The 21,452-nt window shown below is 37.7% G+C and overlaps 1 protein-coding gene and 1 long non-coding RNA gene across 7 annotated transcripts in view; one reads left to right on the forward strand and one right to left on the reverse strand.

Annotated features, from left to right (window-relative positions):
* Positions 1-21,452, forward strand: part of SATB1 (SATB homeobox 1) — a 93,268-nt gene that overhangs the window by 34,485 nt on the left and 37,331 nt on the right. For all 6 annotated transcript variants that reach the window (XM_083822431.1, XM_083822430.1, XM_083822434.1 and 3 more), the window contains exons 6-7: positions 11,793-11,904; positions 14,417-14,871. In XM_083822431.1, coding sequence (XP_083678557.1) covers positions 11,793-11,904; positions 14,417-14,871 — 567 coding nt within the window. The remainder of the gene's footprint in view (positions 1-11,792; positions 11,905-14,416; positions 14,872-21,452) is intronic.
* LOC310893442 lies at positions 5,507-7,518 on the reverse strand. Its single transcript, XR_014578989.1, has 2 exons — positions 7,388-7,518; positions 5,507-7,056 (listed from the first exon to the last, which is right to left on the reverse strand). It is a non-coding gene; the product is annotated as an uncharacterized lncRNA (long non-coding RNA).

Below are 21,452 nucleotides of genomic sequence, written 5' to 3' on the forward strand. Positions count from 1 at the left end.
AATTCATGTTTTTTTAGGGGAATAATATTTTTGTGACTGTCCTCCCCACTTTGTGTGTTAACCACTTGGTATTGTGTCTCAACAATTTTGAGAACTGTGTCATGTGAGGGATTATCTGTATCATATGACCTTTAAGTTTTAGGGAAGTGACAGAATAAAAACGGAACAAAGCACATTTTCTTCTGATGCATTTTCCTTCTAAAATGTGTATATGTTGTAGAACTGAACCCTACTCAGCTTCTTTTTTCACTGCCTCAGTGGTCCTGAGAATGGTATATAGAATAACTTGCATTTTAAATACTTGTTATAATGTTCTTTTTTTTAATTTTTCCATATATATAAAAACATGTTTGTTGTTGTTGTTATTTTTTCCCTTTTTACAGCTAGCTGGTAAAGAGTCAGACAAGTAATGCAGTGCTACAAAATTTTGTATTCATTCATTCATACTTCTTAATGCAGTTATGGCTGAGTGCGAACCCTATTTTTTTTTCTGTAACTTTATTAGAGGGTTAACAAGCCACTCCTCCACTGTTCTTTAAAGCAAGATTGCAAATAAGTCTTTTTCTTCTTCTTATTGGCAAATTGTTGGCTGCAGAGTACTGCACAAGTATAAACAACATGAGAGATCCTTTAACATAACATGAGAGAGCCTTTAGTCGCTTTGCTCCCTAGCTTTGGAGCTCATTGCCAATTGAAGTAAGGAAAGCTCTGGCTGTTGGGACTTTTAAATCTAGACTTAAAAGTTATTTGTTCTGTTTAGCATTTTTAAAATGATTCTATTAGGAATTGTATGTGCTTCAGTTTTAATTTTAACTCATAATGATTGTAAAGCACCCTGGGATGCTTGCATGAAGGGCGCTACAGAAATCCAAGATTGTATTGTACTGTGTTGTAATGTATTGTATTATTACATGGTGCTGGAGTTGGACCACGGACAATTCATATAGAAAGCATTTGAATACTTAGCTAAAGATAAGGAGAGTATGGATGGGGGGGGTGGGTACTGTCTCTTCTTGCTTCTTTTCCCCCTTTTCTCTGTCAGTTATTTTATTAAACTAAATTAACATGGCAGCTATTCCCTAAGAAATGCCAGTATAATTTACTGCTGCAAAGGGGCTCAAAATGTAAACCAGATGATAAACTAAAAATAAAAAAGTCCACATTAAGATTTAATTGCACTTCCCTTTCTATATTACGTTCTTATGTAAAATACATTACAAAACAGTACTTTCTTTATCACTTCCTTCACTTTTAACTGAATTTCATTAACAATAAAGAAATATATTGTCTCTGTTTCGGTAATGTCACTTGACAGTTAATCCCTTAACTTGATGTACATGTCTTTAAGATTTTTTTTTATTATTTATTTTTTTTTAAAAGAGAACATGATAGCACTGACTGAGCCAAGTATTGCACAACCATGTGATTTGCAAGTTTCCCAGCTCACAGCTTTGCCAGTGCAGGTCAATTCACACCTGCCACACTTATGCCATTCTGGTCCTCATGTTGCTTTTCCTCAGTGATTGTCAGAGGTAGGGAGAGTCGTGTATGCGGCTCATTCCTTCCTCCCCCCCCTCCCCGCTCCAAATGTGTGGTAAACCTTGTGCATTGGAAGTGTCTGCTCAGGAATTAAATGGAGTTTAATTTCTGTCCATTAGGAAACTGCTATCCACATCGCCAATTAAGCCTTCTATTTAAAGGGCAAGTAGATACGTATGTCTAGGTCTTAATCACTGCTGCGATGGGTTTGCGGAGACCTTCCCCGACTGGTTCAGTTATTACTAGCAGTGGTGGGAGGCATGGATATCAGTGTGGTTATAAAACCTACCCGAGAGCTGAGCAAATTCTGTAGGTGCTGTAGCAGTGCTGTCAGCAGATTTAAAGCCGAGGTACATCTGCATCAGGGCAAATGGTGATGTAGGCATAAAGATTTGTCTGGAGAAAATTACTTGAATTTGTAATAATCTTTTACCAGACAAGAATGAAAGCAAGGCAGGACCCACTCATTGAGAGGTGGTGCCAAGAGATGAGCACCTCTCACCTTGTCAGACCAGACTCGTGCAATTCTTGGCTCTAATCACAACTTAGAAGAGCTATGTTTCTCAAAAAGACCCTGAGCAAAACTCTCAAAGCTTGCTCCCTTCCCTCCTCCCCCCTTTTCTTTTTTTAATTAATAATTGCGTTCTTTCTATTTATTTCCAAGAGACACAGTAGGAAAACCTGAGGCAAGGGTGAGCTTTGTCTCCCTTTCCTTGGACACTTCTTTAAGAACAACACAAACAGTATCAGATTCCTCTGGTGCCTTGCAGCAGCTATCAGAGGACAGGTTTTTCAGGACATCAACAGCCTCAGACCTGCCTTACTCCAAGACATGGAATAAACGAGTCAAAAAGAAAAAGTTCTGTTCCCCAGGGGTGGGAGCACATGAAAGACTCGACTCTCTTCATATATGCATGTCTCTTACATCTCTTTTTTTTTTTTTTTTTTTTTAAGAACTAAGATTTCCTACACTGAGAGTTGCAGTTGTTTCGTAAGCTTATGAAGAACAATTACCTAAATTTACCTATGTGCTGGGTGAGGGGGAAACTGTCCTGAAGCATAACCTATTCCTGGCTTTGCCACCTTTCCAAAGGATTTGAGAAGTTTTAGCAAACTTTCATAGAGAAGGATGGATTCTGTGATGATAAAAAAACAGAGACACATGTGAAGGACATCAGTGTATATATCCTTTCTAGGGATGGAGAATAGAATTCATCTCTTTGAAATTTACCTAGCATCTGTATTTAAGTCAGTATATCTAAATTCTCCCAGAATTGTGGGATTTTGTATGTATCACAATAAAATCTCACTAAAATATACTTGCCAGCTAGAATGTCCCCAAGCCTTTAAAGCTGTGTGCACTGTTCTACACATTTTGTAAGGAGTAGCTTTATGTGCAAAACCTTATCTAGCTACATTTTAATCTGATAACTAAGATGATTTTCAAACGGGTAGAACCTCAAAGTGCACATGCCTATTCCACACAGAAAGCTAGCTGGAACATTTTTCTTCCAAGATTGAGTTTTGCATCTTTTTACGAACTCTTCAGAGCATCTAGACTTTTCACAAACTCTTAACAATGAAATTCAACAATGCAGAAGAAACTAGTATCTTGTCTAACACAGCTGCTTAAAATGTCACTTGCATTTGATTTTGTTTAGCAGAAGTAAAGAATCCATAGCAAATTTCATTCTATAACTCCTTTTTCTCTTGATAATTCTTTACATATTTTCCCCGGACAAAGAAGCTTGTTCGTGTGCCTTTTTGCAGGGTAAATATTCTTATAGAATTGGGGTCTATATGACTAAGAATAATCAGAAGTACAGGTGGCTCATAAAGAGGTATGAGGCCTGAAACAATAAATCTGACACTTAACCATTTAAACAAAGGATAGGCAGGGGATGTTACATTTGTCACTAGAGGGGTATTTAAGCAAGCAATCAGAGACATAAGAGATGCACTGACTAGGAGCTGAAATCAATAAAGTTCAAGCTAAAAGCTAGTCATATGTTTAAAAAAAAAAAAAAAAAGTACTTATCTAGTGAAACAGATTACCATGGGACATGTTGAAAGATCCAGTACAAGAAGTCTTCGGATCAATATCGGATGTTTGCTCTAGCTCAGCCACAGGTAACTTAGCTGAACTCAGAAATTGCTAGATGAACTTCTAGGGTCTGTTTTTATGTAGAGTCCAAATAGATGCTCAAAATTGTCCCTTTTGGCTTTAAAAATCTACAAAATCTTGTGCAGGAAAAGGAAAAGAGATCAAAGAAAGGGCTTATCCTAAACACCATAAGAAATTCAGCAAGACAACTGTTAGTGCTACTGAGTCTGATGACTTCTTGTCTGGACATTGTGCCTTAGGGCTCAACTTCATGCCAGACATCTGATGCTTTGCCTAGCAGAACAGTGGAATCCGAGAAGAGACTTGCTGAAAATTATGTCCTATTTCCCAGCAAGGAAATCTTCTTTAACGTGGTGGGTAACGCTAAACAATTTTGAGCAGCCTTTTACAAAAAACATAGTAGAAAACAACCATTGCGGTTGGTTGAAGGTAGAGAAATTGCCCACATCTGTATCAAGAGAATGTTTCATTTTTGTGGATTTTTTTTTTTATGTGCCCATTTGATGCATTAATAGATCTAAAATGTCACCTGTCACAAAAAGCATTTGCATTAGGATAGCATTTTGAAACATTTGTATTAGGATTGTCATTTCCAGATAGGAAACAAGTCAGAAGCTTTCTGACCTGGCTGGAACAGAATTGTTGGAAGTAAAAGCAATCACGTAAGAGGGAGACTGAAGGTGTATCTCACTCCAGTTTTCCACCAGATTGGTCTGTGCGATCTCCAAAACCCCACCTACCCCAGCCTTCATTCTTGTACAAGAAATGCTGGTTGGCCTTGACCACGGTCCACTCTGCTACTGCCTAGTACAGGAGCAGCAGCCTGGAGAGGGAGATGGTTGGGGCAGAAGACCCTGTCTTCACGTTACAGGACGGGGGAGGAGGGTGGAGCTTGCCCTGGAGAAGCTCAGCTGTGGTCCCAAGGTTGGAGCACAGCTTCTGGGTTTAGCTTCATCTGGCAGAAACTCTACCAGTGTATTGCAAGACGGCTTCATGATAGGCACCAAAGTGGGAGCAACAGGGATAGTCCCTTGAAAATGCACATTTCTGATTTAAGCTAAAACAGTAGTATAAAGAAATCTAGTTACTTCAGAACAGCTTTTTTCAGTCGGATTTCTGACTAAACTGGATAGTGCTTGCCTTACCTGTGAAGCTCTCTGGTTTCAGAGCTTTTCCAGCAAAGGCACTGCAGAATCAAAATCTGAAGTTGTAATAAAACACCCCCCAAACTAAAGGGCCATTTTCATTCAGTGAAGTAAACTGCGAATTAACATACTAAATTTTGATTATTTAGCATTTTATATTTTATCCAGATTGAGTTTGGGAAAGGCTTAGCCAGAAATATTTTTGTTACTAAGTACCTGTGATTTACAAACAGAGTGCAATAAAAATCAGGATGATTATAAAGATTCATGTAGGGTATCTGACAGTGAAGACAGAAATGTCCTGTGTCACCTATACCAAGGTTGGCGTTGTGATGACTTTTTTTTTTTTTTTTTTTTAAGTCTAGGCCACTATGCCGTACAGCTTGTAAAGCAGTTATAAAGTACTTCAGATCTGAATTAACATTTCTCACCTATTTTTCTTGCTCTTTAAACTTTTAACCTTTGTAGTATCCTGGAAATGAGCTTTTTGTTTGAGCTTTATTTATATCATATATTTATGATATAAATATATGACATATTTATGTCAGTGGGATATACTCAGAAAATACTGGGAGGATGCTGTTTGATCGTGCAGCAACTGGGAATTTACAATACATTTACAAATTGTGAAGTGCAAGGATCAGTTTCTTCAGATGATGAATCCTCGTTTCTGATTTTCAGGTCTTCTTGTGTAGGTTTATATATGACTTATTGAGGTTCCTTTTGTTTTATAATCTTCCCTCGTTATGTTCAATGTAGCTCAATGATTGCATTAATATGTACATTTAGAATTCTTAGAGAAGACATAAGGTAGAAAAGAAAGAGGAGATAATTTAGGCTATGCAAGGACAGGAGAAAGGACAAAATAAGTGCTTGTGTATTGGAATAAATGCTTCTGTCGTCATTTGAAATCAGCCTGTAGGCAGTTTTAACTTATATGACCAGCATTTGCCATGCAGATCCTTAGTTCTTCTGACCCTGGCAGAAGTATAGAGGTCAGATAGCCAACCAAGTGCAATGCCAAAGGCACAAACAAAAGTTTTTTTCTTCTCTGTCCATCTGTGTTTTTTTTCCTTATTGTACGTGTTTATAGGGCATGAATCAACAAAATTCATTGTGTTGCTCGTTATAGTTCAAGGTAAAAATAAAAAATTAACTTACTTCTTCATATGCAATTTCATGATTCCTTGTCCAAAACAAAACAGCTAGTGGCTGGATATATCAAAGCTATAGGTCTGGTTTTACTTGAAGTGGCAAGTGATAGTTCTCAGCTATACTGGAGCACTAGGAGCAATGTTTTGTCCTGGTTGGGTTTTTGCTGTATGTGGGCTGGCATAAGCTCAGACAAGCTAAAATCTCTGATTTGGGGTAATCTTGTGTTATCCGTTTGGGGGTTTGAATGTTCATTCTTATCTGAAAAATGTTAACACAGAATCTTCTGAGAAACACTCCGAATGGTTCAGCTTGCATTAATACTGATGTTTCCATTTCTACGCAAACAAAAGCCAGTGATAGCGGCTAGGATGAGGGAAACAAAGTTCCTCTGTCCTTTAAGAAAAGATCTCTCCTCCCACCAAAATCTTGAAGTTCTGTCTGGCTCTGCAACTTTATCACTATTCAAATTAGATCTAGGAACAAAGGCTTGTAGCATTTTTTTTTTACTTTTTAAAGGAGTGTTAGGGTTGCAGAATTGGGACGTGCTGCCCTGCCAGTGTAAAGTAAAGTGGAGGATTTATGGAAGAGAAAATAGAATAGAGCCTTAAAAGTTTGGCTTTAAAAAATGGAGCCACTAGTTTGACAGATTGTTCAGTAAATGTTCATTTTATTGAGAATTATAAAAAAGGTGCTTAACGCCTCTCTGCCATTAATATAATACATTAAAAGGTTACTGTCAAGATTAGTGTTTCAGCTCTGAAAATTGACTGTAAGGTTTATGGGCAGCACTGTTCATATTCTGCTTGGAAGACAAGCTACCTTCTACTTATCACTTGACAAAACCATTATGATGTTACAAGGCTTTATGCTGAAAAACTTGATAAATAGTAAAACATAAATAAAATCTCATTTGAAAAGCAGGAGAACAGCTCCTGCCTGTCTTATAGCCAGATTTAGCAGATGCGGGTTTGAATGCAAAACAGTTGTGAAAATAGCCAGTGTCAAACTCGTGCAAAATTAAACTTGTGGGGTGTTCTGTTTTCAGTGGCTGTTATTGTTGAAGTGCTCCATTTCAAAAGCATGCATTCCTTCCTACAGGAAAAAAAAAAAAAAATCAGATTCCTTAGTTGAAATTAATTAGCATTCAGAAACCAGATAGCATGTTTTTGGGTATTCATGAGATCTCTGTTTGAAAAAATGTTTTTAACTTGTAGAAATGTGTTGCAACACACAGATGGGAAGAAAAAGAAAAAAAAAATCTCTTTAGCAAGCACTGTGTGTAAAAGGAATATTACATTTTGCACGCTCCTGATTACCCTGTGTAAACAGTTTTTGACATCTGTCTTTATAGTTTTCGAGGAGAGGAAGACTTTGTTAAAAGAACCATTTTTATACAGCAGTCACCATTTCAGTCTTGCTTTACCTGTATTATGAAAGCAGATGGTCTGCATGTCTTTTGAATATTTATAACTATCAAAAACAATCTCTTGCTATTCACCCTTAGGCTTATGAGATGTCAGGACTGTTCTGGTTGAAAAAAAATCATCTTGGGTGTTTACAGAAAGAGGATTACATTAAGCTGAAATGACTATACATTTTCCAGTTTAATATTTGTCCATCAGCTGTTTAATCGTATTTAGATAATTGTGTAAATAAGTTGTTGCAGCCCTTGCCCCTTCCACTGAGCAGGCTTGAAGCTTTAAACACCGATGAATGAGTTGCAAAAACGCTTGGATTTTTTTTTTTTCCCCTCCTCCTAGTTAAACATCCTGGAAGGCCTAAATAAGTTTGGGTTACAATGCTGCTTTTGAGGGAAATGCTTCATTTGCACAGGAATCCCCAATATCTAATTCAGCCTTGTTGTTTTAGGAAGCTGCTGTGCCTGTTCCTCTCTGCTAAGTCAGTTAGCATGTATTTGTTTTGTGTAAATACTGCAGCCCAACTACCCCTTCATGAGGCATGAAAACAACCTCATTCTGCCCATATAAAAATAATTTTAAGGTTATTTAGGGGGAAGTTTTGGGACTGTGGGGGTTAAAAGCTTTTTTGACTGGAAGCTGAGCAATCACTGATAACAGATTTTGCTGTGGTTGGTTGATTTGGCAGAAAAGCATGAACAGTTTTGGTTTAGATGATTGAATTAACCTGATTAACATTGTTTTTGTTGTTTTGCAAAAAGGACAACAGTATACTTTTAGCAATGATTGAACAATGCTTCACCTGGTCTGAGAGTAGTACTACAGGAAATGACTCACAAATGCCTCCCTCATAGCACCTGTGCTGGTGGCTGAAGCGACTGGCCAGCATGAAAGGCACGAGTCCTTCCCTTGGCTTGCAGGACACACCTTGCATTAGTTTCTGACCCAACATGAAAAGTGTCTGATGCTGCTGTTTTATCAGTTTTTACTTGATGGGCATATAAAAGCAATTCTGGCTGAGATTTAAGGTCTTTCCCCAGAGAGTTCCCCAACTTATTTGAGAAATCATGGTGCCTAGTTTTCAATTCTCTGATATTTAATATCCCCGAGAGAATGGGATTTGGTTCAAGCTACATGGAATGAACCTCAGCTGAACTTCGCAGCGAATTCTACCCCTACCTCCACACAGTTGTTGGATGCCTAATTATAATTAACTTATTTGGCTAAAAAAAGAGCACTTGGGCTGCAGCAGATGGTATCATTCCAGAATAGTGGGATTTCTGTGAAGGTGGCACCATTTCAGACTAGATCTTCTGATTCTCAGAGCAGGACTGTAAGCGCCGTGTCTGGGGGGAGCGATGGAGGGAGGTGAGAGAGGGAAATTTGTGATCTTGAAGTCTTGCAACTTGCTTTCAAGGGTAAACTTCTAGGAGATGTGTTAAGACTGTGGATCTGTGACCAGTTTTTGCATTCTATCAATTTTCTTGGCGACGTGTGAAAAAGAAATGAAATTATGAGTGATGAATGTGATGCATTTGAATACGCCTGATATTTGTGTGATGCATTTATATTCGTCATCCTTGTACGTGGAAAGTGTCTGCCTCTGGGGCTCACAGATAAGCAGTACCTATGTACAGTAGTACCTGAGTATGCTTCAAATACAGTCATGCCCAGTCTGATTACTGATAAGCCTAAAGCCAGACATTGGGAGCTCCTCACATGTAGTGACCGGAGAAATAAGGAAAACTTGTTAAACAATGTACCTCTAGTCTAGAGTGTAAATCTCTGAATAACATTAACTTGGAGGGTTTTATATTCAGTTTTAGTCCCTAAGCATAGTGGGCATCTGTATAGATAGACTGTCACTAAAACATATAAGAATTACACAGCAACAAGAATTATATAGGAATTTCTGTAGCAAAGTGCATCTCTCTGCACTGATGTGACTGAAGATTTGATGACAAGATAATATGTAAGGAATAGAAACAATGAAATGCAGTGTTGTCAAGTTATTTTCTGAGTTAACAAGATAGTAATATTTTATCTGGCTTGTAAAATTTTGCCTTCAGTGAATTAGTAAATAAATCATTGATTCTTCCTGATGAGGATTCTTAGTGTATGTAATACCGCTAGAAAGTTTGCATGAGTGTTCTCAAAGAAAAAGCAGGATAATTTTCATTTTAAAATGTGTAGGTAATGTCTATGATATTTTTTTATCTACTTTGAAGATTTAGAATAAAATCTCGCTATTTAGCCATCAGAGTATCAGATTCACATTGTGTCAAAGAAGCTGAAATTCCTAACACTGTTATTTAAACAGACTAGTCCCCTATTTGGTTGTAAAATAAATTAACTGCATTAAATTTGTTTCTGAAGAAGCAGGGGATATCACAAACTGCCATGTCATTGGCATATCTTTGTAAAATGACATGGAAGGGTGGAATAGGAAATCCTAGACAACCATATTCATAGGTAATAGGTAATTTATTAAAATTATTATCCATCTACATGTTTTCATGCTTAATAAAGTTACTTGGGCAGGAGAAGACATCTGAGATAGACAAAATAAAATAAAGGAAAACCACCTTGAAGTCTAAATGCCATCCACAAAATACATGCAAATATGGGAAAGTTGCAGTTGCCCATTTTGCACATGCAGATCTGCAAGTTTTGCATATACAGTAACTGTACATTCATATAATTTGTCAGTTCAGGTCTACAGAAGCTTTTTTTAATCACACAATTTATATCATGTACCCATGTTTTAAGTGGTTTAATCTGTAAAAGAGCTTAAACAATAATTTTGTAAGTTGCAGACGTTAATGGTACTGCTATTATGTTAGAAATTGAAACTGGGTTCAGCTGAGCTTGGTTCAGGTCATTCAGGCTAAAGTTGCAGTAGTCTATTAAGATTTCAATCTCCTTTTATATCACTGGCAAAATGCTTATAGTTAATTTCAGAAGTGCCAGATTAATATCAAGGAATGGTAAGAATTTTGGTGATTCAGAAAAACACTAAAATAGCTACCTGATGGATAAAAGGTATCTACATTTGGTGTAAGTTAGTACCGCCTCACTCTAGCAATTCTGAGACTCTACAAATAGCATGTTACTGAGTAATGTTAGAAAACAAATGGTTATAATGAACTTCACTAAGATCAATAATCAAGGTCCTTTTAATCAGAAGCTGAACTAGCCTTATAAGAGAAGACTTAGAGTAATATTTATTGCATTTTTACTCCAAACTGTTTCTTCTAGTGGTTATTGCAATTTTTTTAACAAAGAGTTCATGCTGTACATTGATTTTATGACAGCACAAATATAGCTAAATGTTACATGCTGAATAGCAAAGAAACAAAATAATCAAAGCTTTGTCTTTTTGAATGTCATTGTTTTCTCAATATGTTGGATGATTCCTCTAGTTAAGCTAAAAGTATCTACTTTCCTCATAGAAATCTAAAGGGTGGCAAAGTTCACTCTACTGGAATTATATTTGCTAATTTTGTTATTTATGTATCATAAACCGGATATAATTTTCATGTTGGAGCAGCACCTCATTTTGAAAGGCTTGGTTTTAATTGATTTTTTTAAAAAGAATGTACTAGAACTGAAAGTTTTAGGCATTGTAAATTCCACTGTTTTAAAATTGGTTAAAACTGAGCAGAAGGTAAATTTCTCACTGTAGCTATTTGATATCTCGAGAACCTTTGAGGAAAAAAAAAAATCTCTATCATCCTTTAGTCTATTTTATACCTAATATTCACTTACAGAATTAGATATGACAATGAGAGTTTCATATGCCTCTTTCTGTGAATCACTTAAAATGCCCTCTTTAGGAAAAGCAAGTTTGGGTTTGATTTAGGTGGTTACGTGTGTATTTTATCCTTCTAGAAATCATTTTGTTTTACCCTACCAATAACACATTCAGATAAACTTTGGTCCTGTGATTTTCCAGGTTTGCTCTGTATGTAAGTGGCACAAAGGGAATGGGCATGGATTTCTTGGGCATCGTTACATATCTGGACTCAGTGTAGCATTTGTATGCCTGTAAACTTGTGTTGGTACATGAAGGGTCAATCAAATTTAAAAGCAGAAATAGCACAAACAAAAGGCACTTTCATGATTAGCATTTTCCATCCAGAGCCCATCCCATGGCCTGATATTTCTTGGTCGATAACTTTGTTCTTCCCTTAGTACATCTGATTTTTTTGCTCTCATTTATAATAAACCTTGGTTTGGTTTTATGCTCAATTAATGAGTTTTTTAAAAGGTTTTGGACAACAGGATCAAAATGCAATATGGTTCTCAAACTCTAAAAATATAATGGTTTCAACAATTGAAATAATTTGTGCTTTGACTTGTACTGCTCTGTATTACAGATTATTTTTTTCTTCTCCCCTTTTCACGCAGAGTATGATTTCTTCCATTGTGAACAGCACTTACTATGCAAATGTCTCAGCAGCAAAATGTCAGGAATTTGGAAGGTGGTATAAACATTTCAAGAAGGCAAAAGATATGATGGGTAAGCAAAAAAAGAAAAAAAAAAAAAAAAGAAATTACCATGATGGTGTATACATACCATTATGTGTCAAATTGAGGTCTGTCACAGTCATATAAGAAGCCAGGCCCCTTCATGATAAGTTTAGGATGCTTTTGATGAGTAGATGTAGAAAGTACATATATAGTGAAAGAATTCATTTAAATAAATATTTGCTATTGAAACAGCCAAACTGACTTGGTTTGCCAGAGATGTAAAGCTGTCATTCTGTAAATCTAGAGATCTTCTACAGCCCAGAATAATTGTTTAAAAAACTTGTTCCTGGAACTGTGATGGGCTGGTTTCTTTAATGTATGTATTTTTTTTTTGCTCTGGCTAATGTATATTTAAAGAAAAAGGCTTCTATAACTATCACTGCATTCCAAGAAGAATGCTATAATTTCATGAATTCATATATTTCTCTAACTTTGGGACCCTGATTTCAATTCATATTAGCAAATAGTTGTTGTGACGATTGTTTGCTTGTTGTAGTAATCATGAGTAAACTACTGGAGAGGAAAATACATCACTGGGACATATTAATTCTACAATATCTTTCATCTTTCTATGTTGTCCCTTTTTAAAACTATTTATTAAACCTATTAACATAATTTTGAACATTTTATGTCAGAAAATTTCTACATAGTTTTCAGCAGAATGAAGAAATGGTACCTCAGTTTCGACTGAATTTTGAGCCTGACTTAGCTGTTAGTATTTGGAGAAAAATCATTCATCTACCAAAACGGGTTCCTTGCCTTTTATAGCTTAAGGCTGTAATGAAGACAATGAATCACTTTTGTGATAATTGCTTGAATTACTGTTCCAAATGAATGGCCCACTTGGGTTGATCTCTACTTTCCGCTGGTGGAAATAGGCGGCTTCTCTCCTTCATCTACTTTGTACCTTGTGTGCAACGTTGAACTGCTCTGAGGGTGTATAGCCTTCTGAGGACCTGCATGACTGCACTTGGTTTGAGGCGGTCCATGTCAGCAGAGTGCCTGCATGGGGGCTGACCATCCCACAGCACCTCCTTCCAGCCCCATTGCAGCGGCACTCCTGCTGTGAGGCCCATGCATGGGGCAGCCCCTGCAGAATTCTCCTTATGGGACCTACCAAGACAGTTTCATCATCATCTGTTCATCTGGGGACACGAGAAACGTGTGCATGTATTCCTGCTTAGGACAACAGGGTAGGGCAGGCTGTGGGTGGGAGTCCAGGTGTTGATTTCTTCTTCCAGTTTCTTTTGTGGAGAAAAGGGTGTTTTGTACTGAATACCTGTTAGTGAAGCTCATAGTCACTATGAAAAGCACAGATATTGCCTTATCCTTGTTAAATACTGTATAAGAAAAAATAGCTACAACACTTTCATGAAGATACTAGTTTTTTGGTTTTTAAATAAAGCATGTTTTCTTAAATCTATTTCCAGACCAGCATTGCTAAACCTCTAAAACTGAGGTTGTTTAAAATGAAAAAGTGATGTATACTGGTAAAAGTGAGACTCCTTTACATTAAGCTAGAGTTATTCTATATTGTCTTATCACACATGACAGAGGAGCTGGAAGAACTCTTGTAGTTTAAAAAACTGTGTTGTTAATTAAAAAGGAGGGTGTGTCAAGGCAAATGAGTTAATATAGGAAAAAAAATCAACCATGTTGCAAGTCACTGAAAAAAAAAACACATGCGTACATGGTTGCAAGATAAAGCAGCCCATCTGTGTAATTTACATAAATTATACTAGTTCCTAGCAGTCCCATACAATTGATGCTGCATCTAGAAATTAGCAAGCATGGGGAGGTCTACACCACACCCTGCTTGTTACAGATTTCCAGTGGCTGGGAACTGCAGATGTAGTGGCAGGGACCCCACAGGAGAAGCAAAACTAGTCACTGGGGCTTCTCTCTCCAGTCTGGGTGAGTTTTCCAGTAACAACCCTCCTTACTCTTTGCACAGATACTCTCACCATTTTACTTGCCACTTCTGCAGCATACAGAGGGACTTCCCATCTTTGCCCCACTTCTGGTTGTTTGCTGCTGTGCCTGAGGCACCCTGCATCCATCACTGTGGGAATGCCCTCTGTAGCCACATGCTCCTGGTTTGGTTGGCAATTGGTGCATTGCACTTTTGCAGAGCTCTCTAGCAGTGACTCCTTTGCCATATGTGCTTTCCAGCACATTGTTTTGGCTCTGATGTTCTGCTGGTTCCTCCAATAGCTTGGTGACAGTGATGGGCAATTTGTTGTGTTTTTTGTTGGTGGTGGGTTTTTGTTTTTTTTGTTTGAATATCCACTGCACCATTATTTGTAGATATTTTGAAGGCAAATAACAGCAACAGTGATCTTATGGACTTACTGATCTAGGCTGGAGAATACTGTAAGCTCAACCATGAATGTTGAGCTATTTTGTATTTACATATTTTTGTTAGCGTGTCTTGCAAGGATCATGAAGTTTGTGATTTTCAGTCTTATGTTGGCTTTTTCAATGTTTCTTTTCCACCATAGTTGAGATGGATAGCCTTTCTGAACTATCCCAGCAAGGTGCCAACCATGTCAACTTCGGTCAGCAGCCGGTCCCAGGGAACACAGCCGAACAGCCTCCATCCCCTGTTCAGCTTTCTCATGGTAGTCAACCATCAGTTCGGACCCCGCTTCCAAACCTGCACCCTGGACTTGTATCTACTCCCATTAGCCCTCAGCTGGTAAATCAGCAGCTGGTAATGGCCCAGTTGCTGAACCAGCAGTATGCAGTGAACAGACTTCTAGCCCAGCAGTCCTTAAACCAACAGTACTTGAACCACCCTCCTCCTGTCAGTAGATCCATGAACAAGCCGTTGGAGCAGCAGGTCTCAACAAACACAGAGGTGTCTTCCGAAATCTACCAGTGGGTCCGTGATGAACTGAAACGAGCAGGAATCTCACAGGCAGTATTTGCACGCGTGGCTTTTAACCGAACTCAGGTCAGTCTTTTTTTCTTACTCTTTTAAATCTAGCAGCCTCTTCTCTTTCTCTCTCTTTTTTTCTTTCTCTCTCATTAATTAATTTACATATTTAGTAATTATCGCCTTTTAAGTCTCTGTCCTCAATTCTGTCTTGTCACTTAGCTCCTGTGAAGGAACCACACTTCCTTGTAGGACCAGTGTCCATGTTGATACAGTACAGAAATCCACGGTGATAGGTTTGTGGAAATACGCACTGTTTTTAGAGATATTTTGGTTCCTCTCCATCTTCCCTGGAAAGGGAATGAACAGCTCTTTGTGATCATTCACAAAGTCACCCAACAGATTGCCCTTGTGTTGTAAAGGTATGCCGGTACTGACCACATGCATGCACTGAACTACTGGTTTTCTTTTCCTTATTTGTGTTTATTATTTTCTAGTGAAAGTCTTAATAACATGACTCATAGGAACTTTCTGAAAAGACCTAATTTAAAGAAATAAAAGCTTTATTTTTAGATCTTCTGCTCTCATGTGTTTTTGCAGTTTGTTGCAAAAACAGTAGTTTCTGAGATTGCCGATGTCCACGTCAGAGCATATACTTCAGCTCTTCAATACAGAAAAAACTAGCCCTAGCAAAGCTGATAAGTAACACTAAAATGTGTTATTTTTTACACCTGTTTTAGAAGCTAACCCTGTTATAATTTATTCTGCTTTATGAATTTAACTTAATGCCATGTTGCATGGAATTTAATCAAGCAGAAGTTATGAAAGAAACGTCAGTATACCCAAAGCAAATAAGATCTCAAAATTTAAAAAGTCTGTTTTAACAGAAAATAAAATAGGATTTCCTCTAAGAAATATTTTTAAAGGATGTAGGTAAATTTGTTTTGGATTCCACATTTTTAACTTAGGGAACAAGTATTTGCCCACTGTAGAATATAATAAAAAATTATAATTTGGGATTCTCTTGAAATGTTGATGTTTCTGACATAGAGAATAAAAATTATTTCTTATGCACTTGTACCAGATTTGAATCAGCATGTTATTGGTAATCATTCAGAATTATTATTACCTTTATTTTTTACACCCTTCAGCTGAAAGGAAGTACAGTTATGGGGTGAATTCTCTGTAGAGCTGTGTATGTGTCCTTGTGTCTTTCCTCTTAACAGTAGAGGAGACTTTGAAGATTTGGGTCTTTTATACCAAATTTCATGGGATACATGAACTCATGCAGGTTACATAAATTCAGGCAGTGTCAGTTGTTATATTTATAAATAAGCGACACAGAGATTTGTTTAATACAATAAGTAATATTTTGGGTATTGATACTCTAAAGTATCAAAATACTAATAGTAGTTTCAAGTTACCACGGTTTGCAGCTGCCAAATAATTCAGAAAATAAATAATTTATTATTTACTTCTTTCTCAGACTTGTCTAAAAACAGCTTGTTTTTTTTTCTCTCAGCTTCCTCCCCCTTCCAAAATCATTTGTTCAATTTTCTCATGCAGTTTTTGGTCTATTGCTTGTTTTTGAACAGTATTTATCTGAAGTACAAGGACAATTCGTTCTGACTGGACATTGAATTTATATGACGTGCTGCATAAAGATACTCTAGAGATGGGATGAAAGCAACAGTAGAGCCAAATTTCTAGTGCGAATACTGATTTCTGACTACCAGACATTTTTCTTACTACCAAAGTTATTAAATATTTGTTTAAAGTTCAGTTCTTCCACAGACATTGTAGTTAACCAGCTAGGAAGAATGTGTTGTTCAAAGTGACCCAAAACTGGGAAGAAATCAAAAAATGAACATTGAAAAAAATCCAGGAAAAAGATATGAAATATATATATACGTAATATATTTTGGCAATATTCAACCAAATCAACTTGAAAGAACACAGAGTAGTATCCCCATATCCTACAAATTGTGTTAGCTAATCAAATTAGTATTTGCAGTTAGCTACATAACTATTTGCAGTATTTGTTACTTATTGTGGCCAATGTAGGGAATAGAAAGGAAAAATACTAGGAGCCTAGGCAACATTAGCCTCAGTATGGTGAAGAAATAAGTATACTTTTCATATGCAAGTGAAGCCCCACTGAATTCCAGAGGAGTTCGATTTTGGCACACTTCACCTTTGCAAAGCTGAAAATTGTCATTGTACCCACAGGAATAGCTAACATCCAAGTATAAGTACAGGTATAGTCACCTGTGGTTTTTATATGAAAGCACAGAAATTTGTTTTGCTTGCTGTGCTTCAGAATTTATCACAGCTTGTTCAAGGATATATCGCATTTAACTAAAATTAAGGCAGCAGTTTAATAACTGTTGCTGTTTCGAAGTTATTTTCTAATATTGATGTAATATCTTCTGACTTTTTTTTTTTTGCTAAAGCAAGTGAAAATGCTTGTTTAAATTTATCTACTGTTTTCTGAGATAAAAAGCTAGCTCAGGCTTACCACTGACATTTTTGAAACTGCTATAAGCATATTTGTGCCGTGTCAAGGGACCATATCGTGCCATCAGTTGTTGAAGGCAGAAGACCTCACCGAAATCAGTCAGGAGTTCTGCACCAAAAAAAAAAAAAAAATCTGATGTTAAGATACGGTCTCAGATGAGGAGAGAGATTTGCTTTCACTGTAAAAGTTACGGAAGGAAGTGAATTGTAAACTCAGAGTAATTTAGCTTAGTATTTTGGTAATAAAGATGAACTTCAGTTGAATTGGCTGAATATGTTGGTACGTCATTTTACACATTTCTGCTCTATAGTATGAATACAGAATTTGTGGTTTTGTTTGGGGGGGAGGGTGCAGGGGGTAAGCGAGGGGTGGTTCTACCAGCTTAGCATAGTAGTTCATCATTTGGCCATCATTTTCAAGATTTTTTTTAATTTTTATTTTGGGGCAAAAGTGTTGCCTGGAAATATTTCTGCTTCCGTTTTGCCCAAAGGGAAAAAAAATGGTAAAATTACTACTGAGAACTAAATCGTTTGGTGTTTTTTGTTGTTTTTTTTTTGTTTGTTTCTAAATTAATGTCTATTAATAGGACAGAAAAAACCTCAGCCACACCTAAGAAAATTGTAAGGGTGTTCAGTGTTCTTAATCTCTTCTTGGATAATTTCCACCCTACCCTTACCTTCAAAATGGTAGTTTCAAAACCGTGCATTTTTCAGGAATGTGCCTTGCGAAGTTTAATCAAAGAGGAGGCCAGAAAGCTATAACTTGCGTGCACCATACGTGCACAATAGCACAATTGTTGTGGGCAGCAGAAGTAGCTTTGGAGGCTGGAACGCCTCTCCTTGCAAGAAATTTCACAGTAGTCCTACTAGGAAGGCTTCAGTGCACAGTCAGGTCTGAAGTTTTATTTGTCCTTCAGCAGTTGCTATTCCAGCTCACTGGCTGCAAAGAAACAGGCTGAATCCTGTTAGTATCCCTTTGTAATGCACCCTGGAAAAGTTTGTTGAGTCAGGATCTGTGCAAGCAGGTCCAAGTTTCACCTCAATCTTGGCTACCAAATGTGTGCGCCAGTCTCTCAACTTGCTAGAGCAATTTTGGTAAATTGAGCTATACATTCAGAAAATTTCAGTAAATTACATTTCAGTTGCCATTCAGCTGAATTAATAAATTTAATATCTTTTCCAGCTGCTGTCGGTATACTGGATGGTTCAGCTTTTTCCCAGGCACTTTGCTGGGCAGAAATGGTGTTTGCGATCAGCTTGCTGGTCCAGGTGGCACCAGGCAGCCATGCGGTGACAGCACCGATGCAGGGTAGCCCTTGAGAGGATGCAGCGAAGCGCAGTGCCCCTGCTCCAGCCTGTCCCACAGACTCCCCGCAGCAGATAGGCTCGGTCTGCCCCTGCAGAGCTCCTGTTAAACCAGGAGGCTTTTCATGCTGCTTGGTTCTTCTTGAAAGAGCTGGAGAGGAGCATCGGCATTTGTTCCTCTGAACCACCTTCAGAGTCTTAGACAAATAAACAAACTCCTCTCCCATTTCTGCAGTGTTTGTAAATGCAAACATGAGTCAGGAAATGGAAAGCTTTGGTTCCCACCAGCGAGTCTGACATTTGACTTTAAGGCATAACTTAACCTAGTGCATGGCACGGTGACATCTACGTGCTGCGCAAGTGAGGAGGTGTTAGTCATGGTTGTGGTTGGAACTGTAACTCCGAATTGCCTGTCTTTGTTTGTGTACACTTTCAACCATAACATTTGCTGCTTGAGCTCAGGTTCTGCTGTACGGAGGTGACCTCTCATCTCCATCGTCGTGAAAGGAGGGGGAGTGCTTTCTGCTGCTTTTGCCATGTCTGACTATTGTAATTCTTCTCTTCCCACAAGTGACAGTTTTACATCTCAAGGTTTTTGACTACTTCTCAGTGTTTCTGCCAGATACCTTTCTCTCCCCCTCCTTTCTCCTTCACCCCCATACTTGTTTAAAATATTAGCTGCTAGGATTTATTGCATTTTGTTAATGTATAATGCCTTCTCTCCTATGTGAAAACTTCTGTGTATTTAGGACAGTGCTCATACTAATTCTGGGCAACTGCTATTTCAGAGAACACTTGGATGCAGTAAATGGCTCCACATAATTTTAAAACAAAATCCAAGTTTACACCAACCACCTTCTCAGGCACTTTTTTTTTCTTCCACTTTGTCTTTGGCTCACTTTATTTTCCAGTAAAATGAAAAATGAAGATGGATTATTCAAAATTGATAACAGTAATGGACCATCATGTAATGTTTTATTGAATTTGAGTTCTGTAAATTATGTGGTAGAGAGAAATTTGCCTGCTTAAGTATAACAGAAATTGCCACTGTATTCATATAATTCTTCGTACTGTAATTTAAGAAAAAGAACACTATCCATATCACTATTGAATAAAAGGTAAAAAGGTGCTATTACACTATCATGATGGCTCTCCTCTTGCTACTAAGCGACATAGATAAATGTGTCTGCTTATAACTTCCTTGGCAGGGATCCAGGCCTGTGGGTGGAGCTTGCAAATAATCCTCCACCTGGACATGGGGCTTAAGCACCCCGCGATGGAGGCAGATAGCAGTTGAGGATGTTCTGCATATTTTGGGGAGGTTTGGGCAAATTGCATTTTTCTTCTGGAAGCTTTGAAGTTCTGTGAGGCTGATAAAATCTATTTGAATCAATGATTACGTTCAAAGAGGAGACAAACTGGGGGCCAGACAGGCAGCGTTTTTGTTCACTTTGGCAGACACTTTTGTTTATCTCCAGTTTTAAAGAATTCATAATTAGCTTTTGAAAGCACTGATAATATTTATTGAACATTTTTGTGCAATTAGTAATGAATTATACTTGTGATGACGTGTAAACTTTCTTTTTTCAATGGGTCCTGGTAACATCTTAAGAAAATATATTTCCAGTGTGAAAGAATAAGAGGGAGGAAGAGCAAAGGGGACTCTGCCCCTGACAGTTTCTATAATCTCTACACCAAATGGCATGGATCTTCTGTGCGACCTGAGGTACAATATCAGGAGACCACACCAAGACTTGCAGCTTTGCAAGCCAGTTCAGGCCTAGTAAAATGAACGGTAAATTACTGCATGTAGGAGGCAAGACTTAAGAGCCAATGTATTCTTTCTAGGATTTTCCCATTTTACTTGTTGTCCAACCGTCTTTAGCTGGATTTTGTTGCTCAAAAAATTGAAGCAGTAGCAACAAATTAATATTTAAAGCAGGCAAACTGTATCGTAAGACTTGCCCTGTACCTGGTACTACACCTTTTTCATCTGTTATTTGTATCCATATTCTGACCTTTTCATTGAAAGGAAGCACCTCCTCCTGCCTTCTCCCCACACTCTCATCTCCCCTCTTCTCTCCATATCTGAGTCCTCTGCTGTGCTCCCAGCTCATGCAAAGATTCACGCCAGTGATGGGGAAAAGGCAGGGGAATGAATACCTAATGACATTTCCTGCATAAATCGTTAATACTGACAGACACAGGGGAGGGGAAAAAAAGTTTTATTTTTTTATTATTTTCTAGTATGGTCCAAAGTATTTTTCAAGGACGTTTTCTGTGGTTGACAGTGGGTTGCTGGAAAGGAGTCTTCCTTCCTGCCAGTGACCAGTTCACTTGTGTTTAGTTTTCCTTTCTTCTTTTTAATCCTGGAGCGCTTGTTTTCAGCACAGTAGCAGTCAGAAATCACACGTTTACACCTTAATCATACGTCCTGTGCTCTGCGGGCAGCTCTGCCTTCTCTTCAGTGGCACAAAATCATTTTTGATGCTCTTTGGAGGATGGGTAGCATAACCCTACCATTAACAAGCAGTAACAGTGTGAGTACTTAGGTACAAAAGTACATAAACCTTGTAGGCAAGAATTTAACTTCCATATTTGCTAATAAGTCTATTGTTGAGGCTAAACAAAATTTTAAAATTTGTACTCCACCCAAATTATACTTTTGTCTGTAACTCATTTATTTACCTTCTAAATAGTTTCTGCCTGGACACCAGAAAAGAGGAGGGATGAAGAACAGTGGTAAGAAAGCATCCACCAGATTATTATTATTTTTTTAAGTTTACCTCCAAATTATCTTTCAGACTCAATGCTGGAAGGACGGTTTGTGTTTTCCA

The sequence above is a fragment of the Anser anser genome, assembly GCF_964211835.1.
Source record: "Anser anser genome assembly, chromosome: 2".
Taxonomy (NCBI): Eukaryota; Metazoa; Chordata; class Aves; order Anseriformes; family Anatidae; genus Anser; species Anser anser.